At 47.5% G+C, this 27,845-nt stretch overlaps 10 protein-coding genes across 10 annotated transcripts; 5 read left to right on the top strand and 5 right to left on the bottom strand.

The window, feature by feature from the left end:
* Positions 1–707: 707 nt before the first annotated feature.
* BHQ10_003875 (uncharacterized protein) lies at positions 708–3,452 on the top strand (the record flags this gene model as incomplete). Its single annotated transcript, XM_040876179.1, has 1 exon — positions 708–3,452. One exon carries the CDS (start codon positions 708–710, stop codon positions 3,450–3,452), a length of 2,745 nt encoding a protein of 914 aa, XP_040732379.1.
* Positions 3,453–4,033: 581 nt separating this feature from the next.
* BHQ10_003874 (uncharacterized protein) lies at positions 4,034–5,603 on the bottom strand (the record flags this gene model as incomplete). Its single annotated transcript, XM_040876178.1, has 2 exons — positions 4,034–5,426; positions 5,479–5,603. 2 exons carry the CDS (start codon positions 5,601–5,603, stop codon positions 4,034–4,036), a joined length of 1,518 nt encoding a protein of 505 aa, XP_040732378.1.
* An 894-nt stretch (positions 5,604–6,497) lies between these two features.
* On the top strand, positions 6,498–7,438 carry BHQ10_003873 (uncharacterized protein; the record flags this gene model as incomplete). The annotated part of the gene is made up of 2 exons (XM_040876177.1): positions 6,498–6,780; positions 6,840–7,438. The coding sequence occupies 2 exons, from the start codon at positions 6,498–6,500 to the stop codon at positions 7,436–7,438; spliced, it is 882 nt and encodes a 293-aa protein (XP_040732377.1).
* A 269-nt stretch (positions 7,439–7,707) lies between these two features.
* BHQ10_003872 (uncharacterized protein) lies at positions 7,708–11,078 on the top strand (the record flags this gene model as incomplete). The annotated part of the gene is made up of 5 exons (XM_040876176.1): positions 7,708–7,769; positions 7,824–7,921; positions 7,976–8,760; positions 9,714–10,189; positions 10,250–11,078. The coding sequence occupies 5 exons, from the start codon at positions 7,708–7,710 to the stop codon at positions 11,076–11,078; spliced, it is 2,250 nt and encodes a 749-aa protein (XP_040732376.1).
* Positions 11,079–11,293: 215 nt separating this feature from the next.
* On the bottom strand, positions 11,294–12,745 carry BHQ10_003871 (uncharacterized protein; the record flags this gene model as incomplete). The annotated part of the gene is made up of 1 exon (XM_040876175.1): positions 11,294–12,745. The coding sequence occupies one exon, from the start codon at positions 12,743–12,745 to the stop codon at positions 11,294–11,296; it is 1,452 nt and encodes a 483-aa protein (XP_040732375.1).
* Positions 12,746–13,091: 346 nt separating this feature from the next.
* On the top strand, positions 13,092–14,242 carry BHQ10_003870 (uncharacterized protein; the record flags this gene model as incomplete). Its single annotated transcript, XM_040876174.1, has 2 exons — positions 13,092–13,255; positions 13,333–14,242. The coding sequence occupies 2 exons, from the start codon at positions 13,092–13,094 to the stop codon at positions 14,240–14,242; spliced, it is 1,074 nt and encodes a 357-aa protein (XP_040732374.1).
* Positions 14,243–14,466: 224 nt separating this feature from the next.
* On the bottom strand, positions 14,467–15,364 carry BHQ10_003869 (uncharacterized protein; the record flags this gene model as incomplete). Its single annotated transcript, XM_040876172.1, has 3 exons — positions 14,467–14,986; positions 15,053–15,156; positions 15,311–15,364. The coding sequence occupies 3 exons, from the start codon at positions 15,362–15,364 to the stop codon at positions 14,467–14,469; spliced, it is 678 nt and encodes a 225-aa protein (XP_040732373.1).
* A 263-nt stretch (positions 15,365–15,627) lies between these two features.
* On the bottom strand, positions 15,628–17,244 carry BHQ10_003868 (uncharacterized protein; the record flags this gene model as incomplete). The annotated part of the gene is made up of 1 exon (XM_040876171.1): positions 15,628–17,244. One exon carries the CDS (start codon positions 17,242–17,244, stop codon positions 15,628–15,630), a length of 1,617 nt encoding a protein of 538 aa, XP_040732372.1.
* A 716-nt stretch (positions 17,245–17,960) lies between these two features.
* On the top strand, positions 17,961–18,449 carry BHQ10_003867 (uncharacterized protein; the record flags this gene model as incomplete). The annotated part of the gene is made up of 1 exon (XM_040876170.1): positions 17,961–18,449. The coding sequence occupies one exon, from the start codon at positions 17,961–17,963 to the stop codon at positions 18,447–18,449; it is 489 nt and encodes a 162-aa protein (XP_040732371.1).
* A 1,843-nt stretch (positions 18,450–20,292) lies between these two features.
* Positions 20,293–21,900, bottom strand: BHQ10_003866 (uncharacterized protein; the record flags this gene model as incomplete). The annotated part of the gene is made up of 1 exon (XM_040876169.1): positions 20,293–21,900. One exon carries the CDS (start codon positions 21,898–21,900, stop codon positions 20,293–20,295), a length of 1,608 nt encoding a protein of 535 aa, XP_040732370.1.
* Positions 21,901–27,845: the final 5,945 nt, after the last annotated feature.

The following is a 27,845-nucleotide window of genomic DNA, read 5'->3' as shown; positions in this document are numbered from 1 at the left end:
GATTGATGATCTGATTACAAATTTAATAGACTAGAACCAAAGTAGTCAAGCACAGGATGGCACTTCGCCCGAAGAGGAGAAAAGAATGTAAAAAGTGCCAGGCTAAGCCAGAACGGGCCATCTTGTCATTCAAAGGGCGTGAGATGTCATTGGCCAATTGCATCAAGCGGGTCATAAGATCCATCCCAAAAAAGCAGGAGCAGTCGTGATGGATGACTCTTTCTTCTCCCCGCAAACTCTCCGTCTATAAGAAATATCACATTGATCGATAACCATATCCATGCTTGAATTTCAATCTTTCTGTTCTGTTCTTTTTCGAAAAGTTGTATGACTGGTTGCAGCGTTGATGTTTGCCTGATTGAGAAAATCCAACATTCAGGCGGGACGGTCTCAGCCCGCTCACTGACTCATCCGATCTACCATCGACTTACTTTTCTTTCTATTCCCACGTTCCGTATATCTCACTATCCTTGTCAAAGGCCATCAGTTCGAGTGTTCTATTATTTGTATTACCGCTTATATTGCCTGGTCATTGGCCGAACCGTTTTCAGCATCTGTTTGGCTGCGTTGACGTTCTCTACGCAGCTCTTCCAAACTACTTACTCATCAGCTGAATATCCAACGGTCCAATCGGTCTAGCCGTCGCATATCTCCAGGCCGTTAGCATTTTTTTAAATCTGCAATTGCTAGAAGCCAATAAGATCCAAATGGAATACTTCAACTTTGAAGAGGCATCCTACGCCTCGAACAATGTGCAGGACGACGTTGCATCGGATAGTCAAGAGGTCGACGAAGGAGAAGCCGTCGAGAACTACGAGTCGCTATTCTTCGATAAGAACTTTCAGCTGCATCCCGACTCGGGGCTGACAGCTGATGAGGAGCTTGATAACCTGCATGATCAGGGACCGGACCCCCAGCTCCGGACCATCTCTCCAGACGTTCCCGAGCCGACTCCTGGCTCTCAGTATCCCATGTTTCGATCTCCGCAGCCCTGTGATTTCTGTCGACAAATGGGTTTCGATTGCTTCCTCATTCAACGAGGCATATTAGCTGCTGGGTGTACCTGTTGCGTCTCGCTTTACCGACAGTGTAGTTTTACTCATGCAAAAACTCCTGGCAAGTTTCTACACACTCTGCATCCAGTGGGCGAAGACGACGTCACATCTACCGGCGGGCTCACTGGAAGACGGGCCTTGAAATCTGTAGGATCAACTAAATTCGATCATCTTGAATCCCGTGGCCGCAAAAGTGGTGCTCGTTTCTCCCGCGACGCTGTTAGAATCTTGAAGAATTGGCTCTCAGAGCACTACCAACACCCCTACCCCAACGAGACAGAGAAAGACGCCCTGAAAGAACGCACTGGTTTGAAAAGAAGTCAGATTGCGAATTGGCTCGCCAATGCTCGTCGTCGAGGCAAAGTCTTACCATCCGCACGTGATACTTCGCCTACTCCAGGTGCCCTTGATATCCCGGGAACCACACGTGCATCGTCTGCATCGTCGACGACATCGAACTCTTCATCATCCACTCTTGAATATGCGCTGATGACACCTTTGGAGCGATGGAAGCACTCTCCTCCTGAACACGAAGCTGCCTCAACTAGTGCCATTATTCGAGCTATGGCCAGTGCCTCTCTCCCGCCTCCTTCACCGTCCCATGTGCAGCAGCAGCAGCAACAGCAACAACAACAGGTGCACTATCCTCCTACAATGTCTGGAACCGGCCGGTCTATTTCCCGGAAGACGGGTTCCAGCAATGACTCTGGCTCGCTATTCCAAGCACCATCCGTAAGTAGTTATGAAACGGAGAACAAGTCATCAATCTCGGACTACTCTTTTGCATCTGCATTTTCACATCGTTCCTCTCAACATTCTCTCAATTCCGCAGATCGCAAAGAACGACGTCGGCGCCGTAAGCAGATGCCACCAGTTCCGGCTTTTGACCGACAACCTGTTCGTGGAGCTCGGATATTTCAGTGTACATTCTGCACTGATTCGTTCCCCGCGAAATATGACTGGCAACGGCATGAGAAGTCAGTACACTTGGCTCTCGAGAAATGGACCTGCGCACCGCACGGCGGAGTGATTACTACCTCCGACGGGAAGAAAGCATGTGCCTTTTGTAGAGCTCCGAACCCTACCGAAGACCATCTAGAAACCCACAACTACTTGGCTTGTCAAGAAAAAACAGTCCAAGAACGAACCTTTTATCGCAAGGATCATCTGAATCAGCATTTGCGATTGATGCACGATGTCAAATACGACTCCTCAATGGATCAATGGCGCAGCACAACAAACGAGATCAAATCGCGATGTGGCTTATGCGATACGAACTTCACCACCTGGAAAGAGCGTGTGGATCACATAGCACAGCATTTCAAGAACGGAGCAGACATGTCAAAATGGAAGGGGGACTGGGGTTTCGAGCCATATGTTCAGCGACTTGTCGAGAATGGTATACCCCCATATCTCATTGCAAGTGAGCGTGCAAATCTCAACCAGGAGAGAGTGCGCGGAGCAAAAAAGGTCACCGGCTCTTTAGCGGGCTCTTCGTCGGTGTCTCTACCAGTACCTACAGATGAGACGTCTTTCACACGGCTCGAAAGTGAGCTAAAGGCATACATAGGCGGTCAATTGCTGGATGGTAGCACGCCGACTGATAAAGAGATTCAAGACCAAGCTCGTTTCATTGTATACAACAGTAATGACCCGTGGAACCAAACATGTGCCGACAATGTGGTCTGGCTGAGCGTGCTAAAGCGAGATTGCGGTATGGAAGACCTACCTGGATTGGAGAACACCAACCTGGAGGATCTAGAGATGCAACCCCCTTTCGCAGGTCGCATGCAACACACTCCTCTCGAGACAAACGCCTTGGTCGCTGGAAGCGTGCGTCACTCATGGTTCAGCAATGCCAGCCTTGGGAGCGCCGCAGTTTCATCAGGACTGCAAAGTCCAGCCTACATGCCGAGCACTGGCCTCCTCTCAGCTGCTCCCAGCATGCCTGGCAGTCTCGCAGGGAGCTTTTCTGGCAGCATCGGCGTATCATCTGCCGGTCCTTCGTCATCTGTTATACCTGGTCTCTCGAGCGGATGGAGCAGCAACTTCTCCGTCGGTGAGCGATCAACATCCGACTGGGCCGGATCTTCTGCCTTTGCGGATCCAATGGCCCAATCGAACTTTGACCTTGATCTCTTGCAGCAATTGAACGACACGGAGCCTCAAAGCATGAATATCGATGCTTCTGTGTTTGGTATGGAGGGACTCACCTCTCAATCTGAATTGATACCCTCTTTAGCAACAGCTGCTACCAAAAGTCCACAATCATTTGACCCGACAATGATGACTACATCCGAGACTCAACCCATCTCCATCCCCACTACTGCTGCTGCTGCGGATATGATGCACTCATATTTTGATCCAGCATTTTCTTCGCAACCTGGCTATAAATGAATTTGATAGACTGTTTGGCGTTCTGGTTCTGGTTTCGTTCCGAGGGTTTCAAATGTCCATCTCAATTCCTGCGTTGTGTTTTGTTAGTTATTTGCATATATTTCGGAAATTATTCAAGGAAATATATAGAGTGAGAGAAAGCAACAAAATAGAAGAGGTGTAAATACCTGACCAAATTTGATCATTGAAATCTTCCACATTGAGGCATACCTAACCAGCTACAAAACTACCATCTAAAGCGGACGAAGGCAGGGTAATAAACCTCGAGCGACCTTTGGGCAAGTATAATGAATCACAAAGTCTATTATTACGCCCTACGAGTGACATCCGCAGAAATCCACTTGCATAATTGTTTTTAGGGATGGATGGTGCGACGAGTGGTCTAGATGTATACCTGTCAATCGTAGGGCGTGGTTATTAGTATTTCCTATTCGGGTATGTACTTGGTTCCTCGTCTCTGAGTCATCGGTTAGATTGTCTAATTACTTCGCTAGGAAGAGACTAACTCCAGACTTCAACTTGATTATCGGATTGATAGGATATAGTAGATTAAACACATTATGCTAGTCAACCGTAATGAATTAAAGGACAGTCCCCATGTTAACATGCACAGCCTTGATCTGCGAATAAGCATCAAGACCAGCTTCACCCAACTCGCGACCAATACCGGATTGCTTAACGCCACCAAAGGGGACGCGCGGGTCGCTGTCCTGCGAACTATTGATCCATACCATACCAGACTCGATCTCAGCAGCGACACGGTGGGCACGCTGGATATCGCGTGTGAACACCGATGCGCCCAGGCCGTATGTGGTATCGTTTGCGCGAGCGATGACTTCGTCTTCCGTCTCAAAGGAGGCGATGGCGACCACAGGTCCAAAGATTTCCTCCTTGACGATACGCATGGAGTCATTGACATTAGTAAAGACGGTGGGTGCGATGAAGAATCCCTTGCTAAAGTCGGTGCTTGCACCTTCTTCGCGGTAGGGGCCTCCGCCAGTGAGGACTGTGGCGCCTTCGGATTTGCCAATGTCAATATAGCTCAAGATACGCTCGTATTGCGCACGAGTAACCTGGGGTCCTTGGAAGGTGTTTTCGTCCCATTGGTTGCCGACCTTCGATGTACTCTTGACAGCTTCCTTGAACTTCTCAATGAATTTTTCGTAGATCTCCTTTTGAACGTAAATGCGAGATGTTGCTGTGCAGATTTGTCCCTGGTTCGACATGATACCTCCATGCGACCACTTGACTGCTTGTTCGAGGTCGCAGTCATCGAAAACGATAAGAGGCGATTTGCCACCAGTCTCCAGAGTGATGTTCTTCAACGACGCGGAGGCCAACTTCATGATCTGTCGTCCGGTAGCAGTTGAGCCAGTGAAGGCAACCTTGTTAACGAGGGGATGCTCGACAAGAGCGGCACCAGCTTCGCGACCATATCCGTTGACGACGTTGACGACACCGGGTGGGAAGCCAGCTTCCTTGATCAGTTCTGCAAGTACCAAGGCACTTAATGGAGTCTGTTCGGCGGGTTTCAGAACAATGGTGTTACCGCAAGCAAGAGCAGGTCCTAGCTTCCAGGCTGCCATTCCAAGTGGGTAGTTCCATGGGATGATCTGACCGACAACACCAATGGGTTGGCGCAGAGTGTATGCAAACTTCTCGGGGGTTGTGTTGATGGTTTGTCCATATGTCTTATCAGCCCAGCCGCTGTAGTAACGCAGAGTGAGGGAAACCTCGCCCAAATCCTCGTTGAGCGCAACTGCATACGGCTTTCCGTTGTCCCATGCGTCGATTGTGGCTAGAGTCTCTCTCTTCTCGTCAACTAGATCGGCTAGGCGGGCCATGAGACGACCTCGGTCTGTGGCTGAGAGTTTCTTCCAGGAGGGGTCTTTGAGAGCGGCGTGGGCAGCTCGGACTGCGCGATCGACATCTTCGGTGCTGGCTGCGTGGACTGTGGCGATTTCGGATTCGGTGCTGATGGAGTGAGCTGGTATTCTTCTATAAGGGGGTGTATGATGATACTCACGCCGGATCAATCGAGGTGATTGTGCCACCGTTACCCTTGACGAATTCATTGTTGATGAACAGACCTGTGGGCTGAGTGTACTTCAAGCCATTAGGGGCAGTGATCTCCACTGAGAGATCGGACATTGTGAAGGGAGAAGAGCTTGTAGTGTTTGAGATGAAAGGTCGGGCAGAGAAGAAAGCACGAGAGGAGTGAGGAGAAAGAAGAGGAGGAGCAAGAGGAGTAAACAGTTGTCTGCGTGGAAAATGGTAGTACGAAGCTCCTCTTATAACCCGCAATGCTCGAACGGAGCTCCAATCGGCGCGAAAACAACCCCGCATATGATGAATCGATTTGTCGCTGCTTGAATGCCCTCACAGATCCAAGATTGAGAAGGAATTCGAAGAACAAACCTCTTATGGAGGCATCCACAACAAAACTACCCTGGTGATAAGAGTGGTGGGCGATTTCATTGGAGTTTGGCAGCGGGGAGTGAGCTGATAGGCCGCATCGGGAAGGTATTGGCGACGCGATCTCCAAGCGCGAGGGGCTTTTATTGCCTGGTCGGGCCTAGCCTGCTGTCCAGAAGAAGTATCAGAAATGGCCAAATAGATGTCTTATCTTATTCGACTGGTATAGAAAACGAATAAAATGTATGATTAATTTCCGACGCTGGACATTGGACAAGGGCATTGTAGGGTTATCCCGGACGGTCCGTGGCCTGCAGATTGAGGTTATTGGTAATAAAAAGCACCGCCCAGTCTGGACTCTATTGCAGCTCAACGGTTTTTTTTAGCGGCTCTTCCCATAGACGAAATTATCTCATCTGAAAGTATGGACTATACAATGCGATTGTTACAAAGTATCACAACTGACACACTGATTGGCGGGGCTATCGGGCTGACATGTGATAATCCTTCGTTCCTAAATTGTCCGTAGAAAAACTTCGAAGTTGTTCAAACCTGTTACCTTTGCAGACTTGAGATGATAGGCAGTCTACTACTCTACTGTTAGTACAGAGACAAAAGATTGTGCTCATCATGCTACCAGCCGCTCTTCGACGACGCCTTAATCGCTTGAACAATTTCCAGTCGAGTTTCCTCGCTCCTCTGGACGGAGCCGATTCAACACAATATTCGGGCCTGGCTTACACTCCAGAGCTTGACTTTGCTTCATCGCGCCCGACTTCTGCAGGCAGTAAAGGCTCGACAGTTTCCGTCTCGGCGAATACCTCTGGCTCTTCGACGCCTGACATGGATAGACCGTCCGCTTTGACTACTTACGAAAGTAGCTCGGGTCTGCGCTGGAATAGAGTGGTGCCTGGTATAGTCAATCCGCGCTTAAGAAACTATAGCGTGTCGTTGACATTTCGTTCATTGTAGCATTCTCACTCCTTCGAAATGCCGGTTTCGAGGCTCAGCAACCGAACTCGGATACTCGTCTCGTCCGAAGTCTTTTTATCGATGGGGTAGGCTACTTGCTAGAAGCACTCCCTTCGGATCTGACTGATGACGAGGCTCGATCAATTCACGATCGACTTCCGGATGCGATCAAAGCGAATACGGATAAGTTTCCCGGCTCATCCTCACATAACAGTCACGTCGTAGCGAACTCGCCGTCGTATTTGCATCGGTTGATTGCTACTGTGATTGTGTACTGCTTCATATTCGCACAGTTAATCCTCCCGTACGCAAAAGTGTTGTTGAATTCCATATATACATACGAGCGGAGGTATCACGTCACTGAGAGGGTTCTCGCGGCCGCTCTGGAAACAGCCGACGGAGTGGGCAAAGGCGCTGGTAATATCGGTTCGACGCTTACGACTTTGAGCGAGGGAAAATTGTTCTCTGCGCTATGTACGCTGACAGCCTGGACGATTGAGTCGGTTGCTGGCGGTGTCTATGAAGGAGTCAATGAGGGGCTCGCCATCCTAGGAACCACGCATCGGCCGACCGAAGTAGCACGGCAGAAGCCTTCGTAGAGACATTGCATGAATGATGGTTAATGATAATGATAATGATAATGATAATGAAAATAGAATTGCTTTGACCGAGAAGAGTATTGTGAGATTGAAATAGAAGGAACTCGTCAAAAACGGTAACCCTGACGAACAGGCTTATCAAAGTGGTGCTATTAGTCAGCAAATGTAACCCGTTTGATTGGTTCTTCCGCTGGGTAATCAATCCCCTGTCAACTGTCAACAATGGGACTGAAATCGAACTCGAGCTTCACATTCCATACATAGTGAATATGTCGTCTTCAAGATTGCCGAATATACCTTCTCTGCGGAAACAACAATTATTATTGGAATTGTAGGCTCACTTATGCGCCCTAATTGTCAACAAGGAAGCTAACAAGCTATACAGTCGGAGTATAAAGCATGCGCCGCCTACTGGAGTATACGTGAACATCGCCAATCCCACAGATCCAACATACTGGTCTGGAGTCATATTCATTCGAAAAGGTGCGCTTTGTTCCCTGCGCTGTCACCTTGTATTGTCTGACAGCCATTCTTTAGGTCCCTATGCCTCGGCAATCCTCCGTTTCAACATCAAATTCCCTCCCACCTATCCCGAACTTCCTCCGCTCATCACATTCACAACCGACATATTTCATCCGCTGATTGTGCCTTTGACGACTTACACATTCACTACGGGCTCGTCGAATGAAGTACCAGTCAGTGCGACTGACGAAGAGCGACTGTCTCCCGGAGCGTTCAGCTTACGACATGGCTTTCCACACTGGTTTGGACGAGCTCAGCGAACTGCCAATAACTCGCGGGCTGGGTCTCGCAATGTGAGCGGGGGTAGTATGGCTCCTACTGCGGTGACGGATAAGGAAACAGTTGAGCAGAACGGCCCCGATGCGGGGAGCAGCTCTCCTGCACCGGATAACACGATCAAAGAAGAAGAGACTCAGTCCACTGCCGAAGAAACCTCGAAACAGGAAGTTAATCCTCGCATCTCCAAAGTTCCTACATCTACTCTCTTTGAGAATAAAACAGTACATGTGGTGTCATTGTTGGATTACATCCGCTCAACGTTCGATGATGAGACTGTGTTAGATGGTCTCCCACTTGATGCTGCTGGAAATCCTGGTGCATGGCACGCCTGGAAGGCGCATCGCCGAACTGATGGTACCTCTGGCCCCGGCACTCCCATTAAAAGAGGGTCGCCTCAAGCCCGCTTACCCGGCGAGTGGAACTGGGAAGGCGTATGGGCAAAGAGGGTGCAGAGTGGTATACAGGCAAGCCAGTCTGATGCTGCGTTGTTCGCCAGTACTCCTCGAATGGAAACGGACTCTGTAAGTGATTGAAGCAGTTTTTAGTGATGTGACTTCGAACTAATGATGGTATCAGATACGATTTGTGAATTTTGATTCTTCAGTCCTGAGTAGTGTCAAAGAAAAGATGCTTGCGGGATTGAAAGATAAAAGTAGTGAATAAATGATGGTGTCTTCTGTTGTTGTCATTGAATAAATTATACCCCATTTTGTCGTGTTCTGTCTGCGACGCGGTTCCTTCCCTAGCAGGGCGCCTTCCTCATCTGCACATCTGCAATTGTCAAATGTTCTTCCGATCAAAATCTCAACTTCCAACTTCATCCTCGTATCATACCAGGACATCTCTTACAGTCTTCTGCCTCATCTACTGCTACTTGATTGCTCGCTCGAACGAAATATCCATGAAGGGCAACGTGAAGAAGACCTTCTTTACTCTAGCATTAATCCTAGTCCCTATTCTCCTCCTCCTATTCGTGGTCGCAACTGCCATCGCTTGCTTGTTATTCTGGGAGAGTCGCAGGGGGAACAATCGAAATCGCAACCGTCGCTGGCGTCGCTGTGCGATCTGGAATCGTGGCAGGACTGATTCGAGCAACAAGTCCAACAACACTGACACACCGAGGGTATCGGTCTCGACAAAAGCCACCGATACCACTGAGTCCGAACTCGAATATCAGAACCCAGTTCAAGGTCGAGAGCACGTTTAATTGACACTTCAAACTATCACTTTCTTTGATTCAATATACTTTTATACTAACTCGATCATGGATCTTTACCCGGCGCCTTTATCGCTTAATAAGAGAAAAAGTCTGCCCGCCGTGAGATTGGGAAATAGTCCTCAGAAACCTCTACTGATGTTCGGAAGAAGTACATCAGCTCGGGTATCAACTCGATCATCGTCCAGTGAATCAACTGTGTTGGTATCCAACAGCCCTCCTCAAATTACTGAGTGGCCGAATCTTGACGTGCCAAAGATCCGTCGAAGTAAGTCTCATGGAAGGCCGACCAGAAAAGAAGGTTCCAATGCAGCCCACCCCAAGAAGCGCGCCGGAAAAGTGCCTTCGACAGGTTCAATTCTCAAAGATGAAGACCAACTCCAAAGCAAGAGAGCAATCAAAACCGAGTCACAGAAGGAAGGCAAGATGTCTCAATTCCTTCACGCCTTAGATAAGAAACTCATCAAAGCTTCGGCCCGTGGATTTTCGAAACGATTAGCAAGCAACAATCGGTCACCTCAAATCGAGCATGCCATTTATTCGTCATTGAAGTATAACTTTGCTCCTCCAATATCTGTGGTGAATATGGATATGCATGTGGATGATACTCTGAGCGATTTCAAGAAAGCTGAAATCTATGCCCATATCACCATAACAGTCGACGTGAGCCTTGAAAGCGTACAATATATTCCATACAGTCTGGCCATCGCTGCTGTGATTTTGTTGAACATGACGTAAGTTAGACTTATCAGCTGTCGTCCCAGTAACATGATCACCTACTAATATTACCTCAGATCCGATAGAGAGATGATCAGAGTGACTGCCATGGCTCAGGCAATTTTGGGCAAACTGCAAGAAAACGACTCAGTCGTGGTAGCATGCGTGAACTTTGAAAGGAACGACTGCATCGATGTACTCTTTTCGACAAGAGGAAACTGTGATTTTGACCTTGCGACACTGTTGTCCAACTGTACGTCAGCTGGAAAAAAACTCATCAGCGGTGCTTTCCCAGATGATGAGCTTCTGAGTGTTGCTGTCGGCAACTCATTTCAACTGTTTGGCCAAAACAATCCTTCAGTACCGCATGTTTTTCTGGTATCATCCAATCACGATACGACATTGAACACTACATACAACGCTGATGTGGGATTGACGACGGTCAGCCTCGAAGACCATTACGATATCGGGTCTACTCCACGTCCGGGTTGGCATATTTACCCCGAACTGAATCTCGACCAAAGCTCTTCCTTTGACTTCCAACACAAGGTTGAGAAAGCTCTCTTTCATATTCGGTCCGGCTTTTGTTCAGGAAATATCACAGATCTGAACGTCAGATTTGCGCTTGCTTCTGGATGTGAAGTCCAGGTCTGTGGAAGGACGTCCATTGCTTCATTGCGTCCTGGAGAGACATGGAAGCTTTTAGTTTGCATCAAATTGGCTGGGGAACAGGGGTCGAACAGACTTGAGCGCGAAATCAAGTCTATTTTACATTACGGTGACTTCTCTGGTGCAGATGATGATCGAATGGGAAATATCCTTGTGGCAACACTACGGTCTAATCATTCGCTGCAACCGGGCTGCTCATTGAAAATGGTCAAGTCTTGCTCTATTGTGCATGAATGAAACTGATCGTTCAGGAATTTGTCAAAGAGGCATGCTTGCATATTGACACTGTCTATTCTTTGAAAGTATACATAGTATACATTTGCATATGTTTGTTCTCAGACTAGCTAGTCGAGATGTTCCCGCGCGCTCAACCAGTGATAGTTGTGTATATGTAAGGATTGGCATGCATCAAAGATCTTTTATCCAAATCCATCCTCATAATTGTCTCACAACTAATCAGTAGTCGTCTGATGGGGTCGCTTAATCCCCATCTTCTCCCACATCGGCTCTCCATCATCGTCAAACTCCGCCCACTGGAAAAACGAACACCCTTTACTTCCCGGCGAATAACCCGCATAACACATCCACATATACCGCCCTCTTGACCCTTGCTTGCGTTGCACACACCGTAATATCGTGGGCACATTACAACGACAACGCGGGATATTGCGTGGATGGAGGGATTCACGATACCATCGATACGTGATGTTGATTCGTTTGTTGCCGGCTATTGGGTGAGGGGAGATGGTGGACACTGAGGGGATGGAGTGTTTCCATTCTTCTTGCATTTCCGCATGCATTACGAGGAGGGAGTTATGCGGGAGATGTATCGAGATTTGGCCTTGGGCGTCGGCTATGGGATCTGGTAGGCGGCTTTTCTTTGAAGCTTCTTCGTCTTGTTGTTGTTGGCTATCTTCGCTAGCAGCAGTATCTCGCGCAACAACCTTTCGAACACGAAACTCCCTAGCAACCCCCAGACTCAAACTGCCAATAATAGCCCTCGGCCCCAAATACGTCGGCTGATCAGAGTGATATCCCACGCTTTTCTGCGGCCCATCGTAACAATTCACGAACGCCGCATTCGGCACCCACTCTTTGGGTGATTGATATTTCAATTTTTTGCCGTCTGGATAATGTGTTTTGATACGTTGCTGGACATGCTCGTTAACAGCCCTTTGCACTTTTCCAGATACAGCTTTCATCCTAGGCGAGAGTTTGCGGACGTCCTTTTGGTATACCCCGTTGTAGACGTATTGCTCTGTTTGCTGGCTCAGTTCGTAGTCTGTGGAAACGTATAGTTTGCTTGTATGTGGGCTCTGGACTGTTTTGTCAAATAACTGAAACGTGTCTGGTTGGAAAGTTTTGGCTTCTTCAAGCAACTCGACTAAGAGAGCGTTTGCATCTTCCGTGGGAAGAAAGTTGTGGATTATAGAGCATGGGGTGTGTTTTGCGATGTCATCCGGGGAGTAGAGGTAGAGTGTTTTGCCTCGTCTTGTGAGTGGTTTGGACCAGCCTGATGACGCTGCAGAGGATTTTGGTGATGTTGGTTGGAATGAGGAGAGAAGGGAGGTTTGTATGCCAGGTGTAGGGTTTGGCGTTTTTTCTCGCATTAAGTCCTGCCGCGCATCTAGACATGCAGATGCCGCTTCGACGCATCCTTCGTAGGATACTAGCACATCGAGCAATACGGCTTCATCTATATCTGGGAATAGAGATATTAATCGAGCGAGCTTCAACTCTGTAGGCTCCTCGTCATGTTGCCCTTTGTCATCCTTTTTATGCTCTTGTACTGGTTGATGTTTAGGTCTAACTACCTCGCGCTCAAGGTTGTGCTTTTGAGCATCGTAGTCAGCGTAAGTCTCAAAGAAGAGTCTCCGACGTTTGCGTGGTAGCTTTTCACCCATTTTCAAAGCTGACTGAGTGTATTGAAATCATTGCAGTTTGATGCTCTTGGTGCCTAGAAAGTCTGATTAGTAAGAATGATTACGTGATTACAGCTCAGGCAGAACGGTAACGTTCTGACCGCCCGGCTTACCTCGGTGTAAGCAACGGCGGGKCGGCATCACATTCAACTACTAGTCACTGTCACAGCTACAGAGCTCGCCGTCTTCTAGCCCAGTGCTACTGTATCTCGAGAGTCAGATTCATACCATTATGACGTGATAGTCTCAGCTTGTCAGTTCTCACGGACGTCGTCAAATGTCAATTCTTAGCCCGACAACCCTCTAAACGTTCAGCTCGGTCGACATCATGCTTCATTACCGCACCGAGGGCTTCAATGGGTCTGCCGTCAAATACTCCCCCTTCTACGACAATCGCCTAGCCGTCAGCGCATCGGCGAACTTTGGCTTGGTTGGAAATGGTCGCCTATACATCCTCGAATTAACCCCAAATGGCATTGTGCCTGCAAAAGTGTGAGTTATCTTGAAGCTTTCCCCGCGCGGTCTCTACCCCGCGGCTCCGCATTGGGTCAATGTTCATGTCTATCCAGTTACACCACACAAGACGCTCTATACGACCTCGCCTGGTCCGAAGTTCACGAGAACCAATGTCTTATCGCCTCCGGAGACGGAAGCATCAAATTATTCGACAGCTCTGTAAACGATTTCCCCGTGCAAGCATGGAAAGAACACAACCGCGAAGTCTTCTCCGTCCATTGGAACCTCGTCGCTAAAGAGAATTTCTGCTCGAGCAGTTGGGACGGCACTGTCAAGGTCTGGTCACCTCAACGACCGCAATCGCTTCTTACCCTACCAACGCATAGCTGCACGTACTCGGCCGCGTTCTCCCCTCATTCCCCGGATATTTTGTCCTGTGTGACGTCGGATTCGCACATTCGCATTTTCGATCTTCGCACTCCGGCCTCTGCGTCGAATCATTTGACTATGCAAATTCCGATACATGGTGGTGGCGGTTCAGCCATACCCGCACCTGGCCAAGTCGGACAGGCCCCCGGCGCTACTCCTCCCTCTGAATGCCTAACGCACGACTGGAACAAATATCGCTCCTCTGTTCTTGCTACCGCGGGTGTTGACCGTGTAGTCCGCACATTCGACATTCGAGCACCGCAACACGGTCCCATGGCTGTTATGCCGGGTCATGGCTATGCAGTCCGCAAATTGGCTTGGTCTCCACATCTTTCTGGTCTTCTTCTCACAGCTAGCTACGATATGACGTGCAGGGTATGGAACGATCGCGGTGATGCGCAGGCAGATGCAGACCCCATGCGCATGGGACCAACTGGCCCTATTCTGGGCGAGGAGTTGGGCTGTATGAATCAACATACCGAGTTTGTTACTGGTGTTGACTGGTGTCTGTTTGGTGCGGAGGGATGGTGTGCGACAGTTGGTTGGGACGAAAGTCTATACGTCTGGGATGTCAGGGCTTTTATGAAGCAATAGACAGTTTTGCTGATTGCAACATACAAAAGGCGTTGGTTCTTATTTGTTGATAGGGATGTCATTCTATTCTTGTGTATATCATTTTTGTGTTTGCATTGTCAGCATCAAATATCATTTCTTCATCGGTCTTATCAGTGAAGCTTCTATACGAAGAGAAACACACTCGCGGTCAGAATCTCATCAGCATGGCCCTCTGCTCATAAAGAGATACCAGGCCTGAGTAATCACTTCCCACCCAGTCGAGATTCGATCTTCTTTCTCTCCGCGTCTCTAATCGCCGCAACCTCCTCCCTCGTAGCATCATGAGCAACATTGACCCTATTAAACGGATTCTCATCACTCTTCTCAAACTCCTTCCTGCAAATCTCCACCCGCTGATTCTTCCTCAATCCCGGATGCTCCGCCTCAATCTCCGGCAGTCGTCTCGCCTCAAAAGCCGCATAGGCAGCCTTGAATCTCCTCTCCGGGTGTCGGTCAATCTTGGTATTGTTCCCGGACTCGGTCAGTTCGAGCGCATCGAGCGCGTTCTCGATACCAGACGCATTCAAAGTGGCTGCTTTACGGCTAGCAGGKGTGAGATCGCTGTCAAGCTGCGAAAGGTCGAGACCTCGTGACTTCTTTTGTGCGGTTTTGGCGCCTGCGCCTTTAGCTTTGGAAGGTTGGGAGGCTTCTTCTTCGGCTAGCAGGGCATCGCGCTCGGCTTTTTTGCGGGCTGCTTCGGCTTTTTTGGCTTCGGCTGATTCTCTGTATGAAAACAAGTACGTTAAATCATGGTCCTGTGTATGTTATCGCATGTAAGGATCGACTGACTTCTTAGCACTGGCACCCTTGGCTCCTTTTGACCATTCGGTATCCTCTTCAGCAGCGCGTTTGGAGTCTGCGACAGCCTGCTTTTGGGCGGCAGCCTCGGCTTTCTATTTAAAACAAGTTTTGTTAGATTCTATTCACATAGATCGACCCTGTCATCATGGATAGCTTTGTTCCTCTTCTGAACTCGACTGCACTACCATGGTCGATTGCGGGGAACCAAAAATGTGCGCGGGGAGGGGAAGAGGCTCGAATACTCACTCTGGCATTGCCAGCAGCCTTTTTGGAGTTTTCGCCAGCTGCTTTCTTCGGCATGTTGGATAAATACACCGGTATTGTAGTTAAAGAGTGGATAGTATCCAGTTGTAAGAATGTTTATGGATTGAAATACGGAAGTACGTATATTTTTGAACTTATCGATAAGCTTTCCGCCACTTACGGGTGCCTGAGGTCTCTACCCGGATCAGATCATCCATTGACTCATACACATGCGTATATGACTTTACTCTGCAATCATTCAAATGTTGTTTATCTGTACGGCTTCATTTCATATCGATAATGCTTCCAAAATTGTCAAGCTAACCCCACCAAAAACTGACACTGATACCTGCTTTAAGCCCGCGTACATAATGCCACCAGCCAACGGGAATGTACAGACATTCGCCCTCCTTCAAAACGGTCTCGACATAATCTGCCTCTAAGAATCCAGGCCATGTAGACTCCCAAAGCTCGTATTCGGCAGGCGACAGTTCGATAGCGGCTAGATCGACCTGGGATGTATTCGACATGTCGATGAGCTGGCCCTTTTCTACATTTGGATTTGCATTGATGTCGTCTTTGTTATCAGGTGAGGTGGATGTAATATCTTTAGAATTGACAGTCTCCATTCCTCGTGGATATATTCGTGACGCTGGGGTATGTGGCGAGTAGAGTCGAATATATTTCGCACCAACAACTTGCACGAGAATGTTATGGTAGGGATCGTGGTGTAGTGGCGAGATCGTCCAGGAGGGACCAATCCATGTATTTATGATCGGATCAGAGGCTATGCCTATCTCTGCTTCGTCATTTGACGCATTGTCTGCATGGTTCTGTCTCGATGAAAGATCCTGCGACACCTTCCCGTCTGATACCGTATCGGCATTGCTTCCAAAGCCAACATCCATTAGAGCGTCAGACTCATTTCTGGTCATCTCTGCCTGCCTTTCCCGCATCTTCTTCATGTACACAGGCGTCCCAGGCTCGGCTTTAGGAGGATCAATGTAGCAAAAATCAGGCACACTAATATCCTTCCGTAAAGCCGGGATTTGAGCCAGTAGATCATGTTGCGCCATATATCCAGTCTGATCTTCATCTTTCTGGGCTGCATCGTTCGTCGATGTCTTTGTACCTTCCTTGAGTCTCCAGAGAAAAGTATCGACAAATTCAGAGAAAGGAATAATCCGCTGTCCCCACCCTTCATCCGTGTAGGAGCGTCCTACTTCAACTGGAACAAGTCGTTCCCCTCCCAGCGTCTGTTCATACCAGTAGTCCTTGGATGACCAGGGTCTTTCACTTAGCGCAGGCCAGTGACCGACCGCATCAGTAATAACAAGTGGTGTACGCACATCCTGTATGTGGTTTTCCATTGCGTAGAAAGAAGGCGCTGAAACGCGAGGAATGGGTTTTGTTATCTCAGGCAATGGAGCTGATCCCGGTGGGAATAAAGGAACAGTCAATTTGCGTCGTTTTGTAGCGCGTTCGTCTTGTTCTTCATCAGGGTGTGATGAATGTTCTGAAGCCTTCTGGTTCGTGTGTCGCCAGTCCTTCAAGGCGGAAAACAAAGATTCGATCATCTCTTCTCGCCAAAGTGCACCGGCCATTATTAATGCCATATCCAGGTATCGCACCACAGACGCGAGCCAAGATGAGCTATCATCACGGCGACCACTTGCATGCCCAGATTGAATGTTTTTTCTGATCAAATGTACGGCCAACACAAGACTTGCATCTGTGTAGAGGCGACGCCAGCATAGTTTGACATCCTTGAATGGAAAAACTCGTAATTTCGCGTCTGCCTGGGCCAGAGCACCTTCTGGATCATCTCGAAGGGAAGATTGAAGCTTTGCTCTATCGTGCCCAGAACATTCCAGGATGGGGTCTTCAGGCTGGGGGTTGTCGATAGCTGACAATATGTCAGTCATGAGCGTTTCCATGGCTGTTGCCTTCAGGTATTGATGAAAGTTGATTACTCCCTTCGTAGCGGAAGTGATCGTCAAATAGATGGAAAATGAAAAGTGAGACTGGTTGGCATCTGGCCCAACAGCCTTTCCCCAACTCTTAATTTAATTATAGAGAGATGAATTCCTTCAAATGAGGTCCATGAGGGGCGAGCGTTGTGTGAAGTTGCGCAGGGAGAAAGGATAATTAATTTGAGCCTCTTCTGCAGACATAAGGATTTACCCGTCTAGCGTTAACGTCATGTAACGGAACAACATTGTCAGCGGTCTGCAGACAATAAAGTCACCACAAACAATGATTTTCTAAATGAAAACTTGGGCCATTTATTGGATTAGGTTCTCCAGCAACGAACCCGGTCTAGCCTTTTACGACTTCAAACGAATTAATTAGATTTTGAGGTCATGAGTCATTGTGCTGTAGTTTGACTCAGCCCCTTTAGCTTGAATGTTCAGGCCAGGCCACTTTTCTCCCTATCTGTAATCTTCGGTTTCATATATTCACAGGATTCGCCTTGAATTTTACATCCCCATAGCTCTGGTTCTCCAACAACGTTTGTTATATGTTACTGTGTCTTGATTCCCTCGCGTTCAACTCTTACGCATAGTTAAGACTGGCATCTATATCGTCTATCGTCGCTATAGTACACGACTTGTGTATAATCCACTGCTAGCTGCTTGTCTGAATCGCAACAATGATCAAGCTTCGGAAGGTCAGCCCTAGCGACTGGGAGCTCTGGAAAGAGCAGAGACTAGCCGCACTTAAGGAAGCACCATATGCGTTCCACTCAAAACTCGCGGAATGGGAGAATGTGCCAGACGAACGGTGGCGTGCCCGGCTCAGTATCCCTGACGCTTGCCAATTCCTTGCTTTTCTCGACGGTAAAGCTGTCGGCATGGTAGGGGGCCTTCCAACTGAGGATCCAGAGCTTGTGGAACTCGTATCTTTGTGGGTAGCTCCCGCAGCACGAGGCCATCGAGTCGGAGATATACTGATAGCTGCTGTGGAAGAATGGGCCCGAGGTATTGGCGCCGCTCGACTCAGGCTAGAAGTGGCAATACAAAATAGGCCAGCCCACAGCCTTTACGTGCGTAATGGGTTTGTTGATGTGGAACGTGAACATGATGAGTCGGGACTAGGCGGTGGGAGCTTTGACCAGGTTATGTTGAAGCAATTGCAGTAATATATCAATATATACATATAGATATTTACACAATGGGGAATCATCTCTCGCCGCACGTATCAAATTTGTGAGATTGTGCGTCCGGATCATGTCAGAAAATACATATGACCATTTATTATAGAGAGATCTTCTTAAGGTATAATGTGATAGCTCGCTGTACAGCAAAGAGTTGACATATTACTGGATAGGGCTCTTGACAAGCTTACTAGCCTAGGGCTGGGACCCTAGACGGCACTGCTCTGGGTGTAACCTCAGCGGTGCCAGATTGGGGAAGAGAACGCATGGAGGAATATATAAGGAGCTCGTAGCAAAACAGGATTCTGCTTCTTCTTTTCTTTTTCTCTCCTATGCTTATTATTCTCGTGTATGGGCACCTCATGTTTGTCTCTTTAGCTAAATCAATTCATCAAATCGGGCCTGTTCGTGGTCGATATATTTTTATTCATGAGAGAAGAATCTATTAGATTTTTTCTAGGGACTACTATGCTAGCCCCGCCTAATTCTCTCTATAAGGACCTATTCGAATAGAAAACGTAACATGAGGAAAAAAAAGAGAAAGAAAATAACAAGTTCTTCACCCGCACGCAATCTTACATAGGCAAGGGGAATTGGGAGCTTTCTGACAGGCTTTTCTCTTTGAATAGCTTCAAGTCCTCGGTTCTGTGATTTTTAGGGTTGCCGGGGATCAGCAGAGAGCGCTATTGTCAATATCCAGCCGGATATTGGGTATCCACTTGTGATCTGGGAATAGCTTCATGTTCGGGGTCGCCGAGTAATTGCGGGGAGCGTTATTGTCAACATCCGTGAGGGCTTCGCCCGAACATGCTCATGACGCCAGCTCATAACATTCCATGCCCCCAATTGCGCCATATTCGTCCTTGCGAGTATGGTGATGTTTTCTTCTGATCTACCGCTGAGATCGTTTTAGATTAAAGATTTTAGATAAGCCTACTAGTAAAAGTATATTTTGAAGAGTTGATGGAATAGAAGCACAGGTGGTAAAATTGTCTCTTGCCTGCCTTTTGAATGGACTGATTCATTCATAGTGTCTCCACCTGCAAGTCGAGGATACAACCCGTATTCACTCTAATATTGTGTATATCGTTGGTTCTATGCTGTGCAGTAACACAAGATTGAGAGGTCACAGAGCAAAACCACTGGTGAGGAAGGGGATTGGCGATATCAGTCCATGACAAGAAGCAGACAAGTCGAGAAAATGGTCTAGGTGAGCTGCGCGATTGCGTCAAGCTTGAGCATTTCAGCATATCAGCTCCCAGCGTGGCAATCCCGGAAAGTGAACCGATGCATTGTAAACTGATAAGTTTGATGAGACAGCGAATAGATCACTCAACTTTTTCTCTCAAGTTGGGCTCAAATTTGCCGATATAACTAGCCATGAGGGTGACAAACTTGTCATTGTTCTAATGACCTCGGAGAGCACGCAGAAATCTCGATTATCTCCTTGAAAGCTTGCCCCAGTAGGAATGTTACGCCCAATGATCATGGCTCTATAGTCCAAGGGTGTCGAAGAGATCAATCTCTATTCTTCAATAGGCCCAATCCCAGGAATCGTAAACAGCACCACTCAGCCATGGGCGTGCTCCGACTTAATCGTCGATGTTTCGGCCCGTAACATCCAAAGTGGACAAGTTGAGCCAGGATTCGTAACTTTAAGCTTATCTAGTGGAGGTAGTACTCTCTCAACTTCTGTAACAACGATTCTCGAAATGAAAAATTGGGAACAGGCAATGGATACGAATACGAATATCAGGACACGAAAAGAATTTCTTTTGAATTTATGCAATATTGTTACATGCTAATGATATACATGGAGCTTAAACGGTCAATGGCCTTCAAGGAAAGTCATTACGAGATTCGGAATCCCACTGACTCCCTCTGCCTTGATTGCACTCACTGGAACCACAGCAAGACGCTCTTTGAACGCGTCTTTGTGCCCGCTAGGATGCTCGACCAGCCCTTGCTGAACCTGCGACAGGTAGTCTCGAAGAGCAGCATAGTTCTCCTTGGTTTCTGTTAAATCAGCTTTGGTTGCGACGACGAACCATGGCTTCCTATAGATAGGTGGCAAGACCAGCTGTGGAAGAGGGTCTTGAGGATTCGTGGGTGTCCATCTTCTGTTGGCGGACTCTGACTCTATTTCTGCGTTACGCATTTTATCATACTCGCCCAGCTCGTGCCAAAGTTTCTGCAGCGTTTTGACTGGATCTGCAGAACTGAGATCAACAACAAAGCCGAGAATGCCAGCGCGCTCAATGTGTCGCAGGAAGCCCAGTCCAAGGCCTCTATCCAAATGCGCATCCTCAACCAAACCGGGGATATCAGCTATCGTGAAGTTTGTGCGAGGACTCTTCTTATTCGAGGATTCGACCTTCGGTCTTCCTTTGAAGTCATCCAAGACTACTGTACCGATATTGGGAGATAAAGTGGTGAACTCCCAGTTTCCGATTCTCGTACGACTATTCGTTAAAGAACGGAGCAGAGTGCTTTTCCCTGCATTGGGAAACCCCACTAAACCAACATCGGCTAACAGTTTGAGCTCAAACTCAAGATGTAGGGTCATGCCTCCTTCGCCTTTCGTTGCGAATTTAGGTCGTCCCATATTGCGCGCCACAAAGTGAGGATTACCAAATCCGCCAACCGCGCCTGCAGCCAGAAGCTTCGGCTGCTCCATATGCTGTGACAAGTCTAGGTGGATGGGGGCCGGGGGCTCCAGCGCAGCAAGATTGGACCTTCGCGGCGGACCAAGTGTCGGAAAGGTTGTGGTCAGGAAGTCAGAGGGTAGCGAACCAGGATAGAGCACGAAACGGTCGCGATTCGCTACATACATTCCCATGGCCTGCTCTTCCCTGGGTAAAGTGCCCTTCAAGGTCTTGTATTTGTGTTCTTCCTCTTCAACGGGATCATATCTGGACACTTCGCGAACGACAGTCCCCACCGGCACCTGTATCAACACATCATGACCTCGTTTTCCACCCCTACTCTTTCCCTGACCATTCTTTCCGTTCCCGGCTCGGATGGTACCTTGTCGCGCAAGCTTGTGTAGACTTGTCAAGCCGTCGATGGCTTGAATGTATATGCTTCCACCGCTGCCCCCGTCACCGCCGTTGGGTGGACCTTCTTCAATGTACTTTTCTCGAAGAAAAGCTACGCACCCATTGCCCCCGGAACCGGTAACCACTTTCGCAGTGCATTTATCCTGGAAGATGAATCGCGAGTAGTCAGATGGCGGAGGATTGAGGTGGGAAAGGTCTGACCCTGTATCATCGGCGGGATTCTGTTCAATCGGTATACGATGTGTCGATGCAGATTGCCATCGTCGGCTGGTTCGTAGGAGGCTCTCTGCTGCCTTGATCGTTGTACGTTTGGTGCAGGCGGTTGCGTTCAGGAAAGGATAGAGGAAGGGCAGCATGACGGTGGTAGTTTTGGACATCGTGCAGCTTTTGAAAAAAAGGAGAGACATGCGATTAGATCATCGCAGCTAGGCAGGGCTGATCGGAATGCATACTTGATGCTGCGATGTTTTATGATGGTTTCTAGTTATCTCTGAACATCTTTGCAGGTCGTCGCAAATATTGCTCTTGGCAGCTTTATCTCCACGTGACTATTCTTTACGATCACGTGACCCATCTCCATCCAAATTGGGTTGCAGCCCTTGAACTTCCTCCTAATTTCAACTGTCCATTCGTGTATCGTGAAGATGTCACCGTCAGCCGTCAGCGGTTGACTGCAGCTTTAACTTTGACTAATCAAAAGTTTCCATTGAGTCGAGAAATTATTGCACTGATTAGCGCCCCCCCCCCCAACTCGCTCGCTGCCTTGCATACAGGTCACAATTTCGTCTCGATCTTGACGACCACTTTTGACCGATACGTAATAGTCGAAGATATTCGCAACAAAGACTCTGGTTCTGTTTATTAAACTACACATTTTGGCGCCGGCGTACTTCGGATCAATGGTGTTGAGCACGCATTAGCCAAGTTTGCGCTGATGATTCCAATCTCATCACACTACTAGGCAGGGTTCTCAAATTATTTCAACTTTCAAGACTGTTTTAATATATGGACTGACCAATCATGCTACAAATATAGTCTACACTGGGTGCCTGGATGCGAAAGTAACTGCTTGTTTCAGACATCCAGGAAAAACTGCCCGAGAGTCCGAGACAACAATCTGACGGTCTTGACTCACCGCCTATAACGAAACTCACGGCTGAAGTCTGGAATGTACCGTTGATGTCATCGACCCGCTTGATAGAAAGTCCTTCAAAAAGTGTCACTCTCGACCTGGATAGGGGCAAACCCATACGTTCGGTCACCGTCTGTACTCTGTAGATCCAAGCCTGGAAGTTCCATCATTCCATAATACCGAGCTCTATACCGGCAGGTGGATGGCCACATGACTCTTGACAGACAAGAGTACGCCGTAAAAATTGTATTAATTCGACGGATCATAAACGAACGCTGGCTAATGTGGCTATCGGCGAGATTTCTATCGGGTATTGGCCAATTGGAAGCGACACTAACAAAACGCCAAACCAGAATGATGGAATTGGCTAAAGCAGTGGCTTTAGTGGGTATTAGTGGGCTCCAGTGGGACGCCAGAAATCCAATTTTTTGGGAAGGTGAATTATTTTAGTTTAATATAAATTGATCAGATCTGGGCTCGGCAGGGGCGCGACGCGGCTCAGTTTTTCTTGGGGTGCTTTTGTCTTTTGAATTCGGTTTGGCTTTGGCTGCAGATGCCGGTACTTGCCTAGGTAGGTGTTTACATACGTTCGTAATTTCGTATTCAATTTCAGTCACATGGATGTGAAGCATATTGAGGGTTTTCGCGCGAACCAACACGATATCATCAGCTCATTCTGAATGCATCATACAATCTGTTTCATAGTCAAACAAAGCGTGAAACCACCTCCATCGACAACTAATGAGATAAGTACTTGACTAATCCGTACAGTACTCGACAGCACGATAAGCGCTAAGCAGAAAAGTTTGATCAACTACCGAAGCATCCTTGCAAGCCGAGTGGCGATATGTACAACCTTCACATCAAAGAAAGTTCGACTTTACTTGTCGAATTTGTCTTCGTCTGAATTACAGCCCCTGTCAGGTACGGAGTCGCCTAGTAAGGCGCTCTAATCTGGAATTCCGGAAGTTTAAGCAGCGCTAGTGTGCTGACTGTATGGCAGACGCGGTTTGACTGAATTCCTAGTGTGGTAATGATGTCTGTTGACGGATTGTTGGTTATGACAGCAATAAAGACAGAAAGACAACAACATTTGCTAAATGGTAGAGACGAGCTCCATGTCATTGACTTCCCAGAGACAACAGGTACGTAGTAGAATCCGTCTCGTCGAGCTCGAAACTTGGAACAGTCCCACTTCCGGAAGCAATCCGGCCCTGCCGTACCGGCGTATCGTGTTCCAGGGTTACGGCTCGGCCGGACTGGACACTAAGTATCTTAGTCACTGCAGTATTAAGTACCCAGTTAGTACGTTACGGATAAATACAAGTCAACGTCCAACATTCGCACTAGGTAAAGGAGTACGTACGTATTCGGTATACGTAGTACAAGCGATTCGTACTATGTACGATAACCCAGGGCTGAAAGCCTATTTGCCCGGGGAATCGTGACCCCAGGACCCGGGCAGCCGTTACCCATCGCCTCAACTTGGCATTAGGCTCTTGCTATTGTTGAGTGCAACTATAGCTGTTTGAATAAATGGTGGAAATTTTTGAAATGGATGGGTGAAGCAGCGGTTATATTGAGTATGCATAGTATTTACAATTGTCCAATCTGATCTACTTTGGCATCTGCATCTGCCTGCAGGGCGATTTTAGATGGGTTTGTTACAACATATTACACGCTAACCAGATACAGCATTAAATTCTTCATTAAGACTAGCTTAGCTTCGTATTCTATGAGTATATTTGTCTATTCAAACAATCAGCTGCGTTTCAAGTATAAATTACTCGATCCAGTAATACATAAAAACAAGCCTAAGACAAGACAAGGGTGTACTTACTATTCGTAGATATCATTAAGTTTAGAAGGATCACCACTCAAAACCTTCCTTGAAGCACGTTTTCCTTCATCCCCAATCATCAATACGTAGCCAGTCATTATCAAAAGCCAAGAAACCGTTGACCTGTAACCAAAGTGTCGGTGTACAACCACTGGAGTATATCTGATGATAAGTTAAGGATCGACAGATAGATAGCTGGAGTGGGATATAGCAGTCAGGTAAGAGCTGACGAAAGGCAATCGGTGATATAATGGTGTATATTAAGCCCAGTTCGATGCTGCAGCCTGCGAGTAATGCATAAATAATGTGCTGGATCATGTGGTTTGTGACCTGGCGCATATCAATTGAAACTTGTGCTACTATGTAGTTATTAGAATTCAGTACATTTGATTGGCTTTCTGTTTGTACTTCTGCTTCTACAAAATGGGCAATCGTGATTCTTTCAAGAAACACGAGATATCTTCGTTATCCATCAGAAACTTGTTAAACAAGTCATCAAAGCTACTCAGGCCACCCACTTGGATTGACAGGGACAGTCGCACAGCATTCAATGACAGAAGCAAATCCTGCAATCCAGATATGTCATCTGACGATGACTCGTGATCTGAATCGGAGCAAAGGAGATCATGGCCCTTGCGGGCATTCATGATTCTTCCGGTATTCGGCTTTTGCATCCAAAAATAAGCAGGGATCCATGCCATGTGTTTCCTGCCGACACGTTGAACGTACAGAAACACAGCCACAAGTCGGGAGTTTTCTCGTTTCTGATTTGCTTTTTCCTTGAGCCTTATTCTGTACTCCGTTTGGTGACGTATACGTAGTAAATTTGAAGCGGTGTAATCTGTTTTTCAGGCGTCCCGGAGGATGACCCGGTTTATACGGAGAACAATGCATCATGTCGTGAGTGAAACTGTTCTCCCCAATGCCAACCTTGTCAGCCTCGAAGGAATGCGTTGTCACGCTCACATGACGATGGATGACGATAAAAGGGAAGGCTCGCCGTGTTTACGCGGAAAATACTGGTCCGATTTGAAATGTCACATTTTTGACAGATGAGCCGCCAGCGCAGATATTCGGTGTTTCGATATCACCAGAAAAAAAAAGAGTTGCGCGATGGGGCGACGCAAAATGTGATTGACTTTGCAGCCTCGAGACTACGCAAGTCAATTTTCATGTTGACTGCAGAACATACACATCAATCCTCATGATAAATATTGGGTATCAAAGTCATCACCGCCTGCAAACAACGTCACTATCCAATAAGATGTATTGAACTCTAAAATATATGCAATCTCCAATACGTCGTTTCATTCGAATTATGCATGTATCAAGAACTAAACTTAAGACTAATGCAAACATGGCTGCACAGAGCCATAGTATTTGCGTTTCGATGCAGATATCAGAATGATCATCTATATCGCAGTACGGTGTAAATGCAGCTACGTGGTTCTAATAATCTCAGCCTTGAGGTCAGCTTCGATAGTTATAATTGGTCGTCATAATGCATGATAAAGCGTTGGTCCGGATTGTCGGAACATCAAGTAGCCCAAACAGGATAAAGGCAGGGCTATCTGCACTGTCACCCTAGCAGCGCGCGCGATACGCGTATTTTATGGTGTACTTCGTACTGTAACTGAAATCCGGTAAGGTAAATACGAAAAACCCGGAAATACGTACGTCTATGGTGGAGCCGTCTGTCCACACCGCTGTTGCACCCAGAAAACCAACAACAGGAAAGTCAAACAGATGCCGACTCCTCAAATCGATAGTGGATAAGGTAAGACTAATATTCGATCTGTTTCACAATTTCCCATCATCTGATGTCACAGGATTTTCTGATCTCTGAGTGGATACACCAAGTTATTAACCCACCCCCCCAAGTACGTACATACGTAGTCGGACCACGTAACCCTAAGGCTCTATTCGTATGCTTTGAAACAATGGTTACTCGACTTACACGAGTAACACGGAAATGTCAACAATGGTGAGCCAAGCAATGAAAGAAACATGGATGTCGCCGTTCTTCCGAGTGAGCCCTAACCCGGGTGCTTTCCGAATTGCTTTTTTCTTTGGAATATGGTACACCCTGGTCTTAGTGAGGCGATAGCGGTGGTACTAAGTACTCCATAGATGAATACGGGATGGGTAGCGAGATGATTACTTTTTCCTTAGCCTTCTTCCACCTTGGAAGAAAAAGGAATCACGGTGTTAGTTTGTTGAATGATTTCCTGGCTGGTAGTCACGAGCATTGAGATATGGCAACTTCAGCATTGTACTAAGATCACGGCCGACTCGACTCGATGACTCGGCATGGTGCTTCGTATCTTTATCTTTACTCTCGATCCAGAATGAATCTTGAATCTGATCTTAGTCTTCTAAGATAATTGGCCAGGAAGCTCGGATCCCCATCCCATTGGCGCGGGGTCACGTGAGCCTCTAGTTCCTGGGCAAGCCTGACCGGCCAGTCACAGCGCCAGGAACCGCCAACCGGAATTCCGCGCAGCCAAGGACCTTTCGTTTACTCATACTACTTTGTAAGTTAGTCTCCTGCCATCTCCGTTCATTGACATTAATTATTCCGTCCATCACTCTCCGGAGTTGCTTATCCGAGCAAGCCCTCCAAGCGACATGCTGATCGTACTATGCACGTACTAAAAGTAATCGCACTCCGTAACGATCAGGAAATGCTTTCCAAATCGACCGAAGCCCACGTCCATTATGCTTATGACATATCTCATGACAAGGGCACCCATTGCAGGACAATTCTCCTCCTTGTCGATCTCGATTTGTTGGTCCTCACCGCATATTCTCCGCCGCCGCTGCTGCTGCTGCTCCATCAAAGAAGATTATTGTTTGTTTGTCAACGGTTTCTGTTGTGTATGTATGTATGTTGCATGCACGGGTATTAACCTATATTTGATAGCATTCCATGTTCGGGCAACTTATGATTCGCATTTGTTTGTATGCCGCCCCTAGGGCCTACGTAGTCGCACATGCAAAGTCTAAACTGATGAATACTACGTACTGATCTCCATATTTCATTAAATCATCGCTGGATCGTACACTCTGTCTGTAACAACTAGACTACCCAGTTGAAGTTTGATCACAAACATACCGACGAGTCGAGGATCCCAACAGAGTGGAGTCCGCTCCACGGAGATTTTTCACCAATTCCTTATCCAATCTAGCGCCAACTCAAGTCCTTCTCCCTAGGAGTTAAGAGAGGAAAAAGAAAACAAAAATACTTAATTTAGCTTCTGCCCGCAACCGGTGTCCTGGGTTAACATCCTAGTGCACTCAGGGTATCCACCAGTACAGACAGCGAATCACATCGTCGAGGCGCCACTTTT

This window comes from Talaromyces amestolkiae (assembly GCF_001896365.1).
Source record: "Talaromyces amestolkiae strain CIB chromosome Unknown scaffold6.1, whole genome shotgun sequence".
Lineage (NCBI taxonomy): Eukaryota > Fungi > Ascomycota > Eurotiomycetes > Eurotiales > Trichocomaceae > Talaromyces > Talaromyces amestolkiae.
This window is presented reverse-complemented; position numbering and strand designations above follow the sequence as displayed.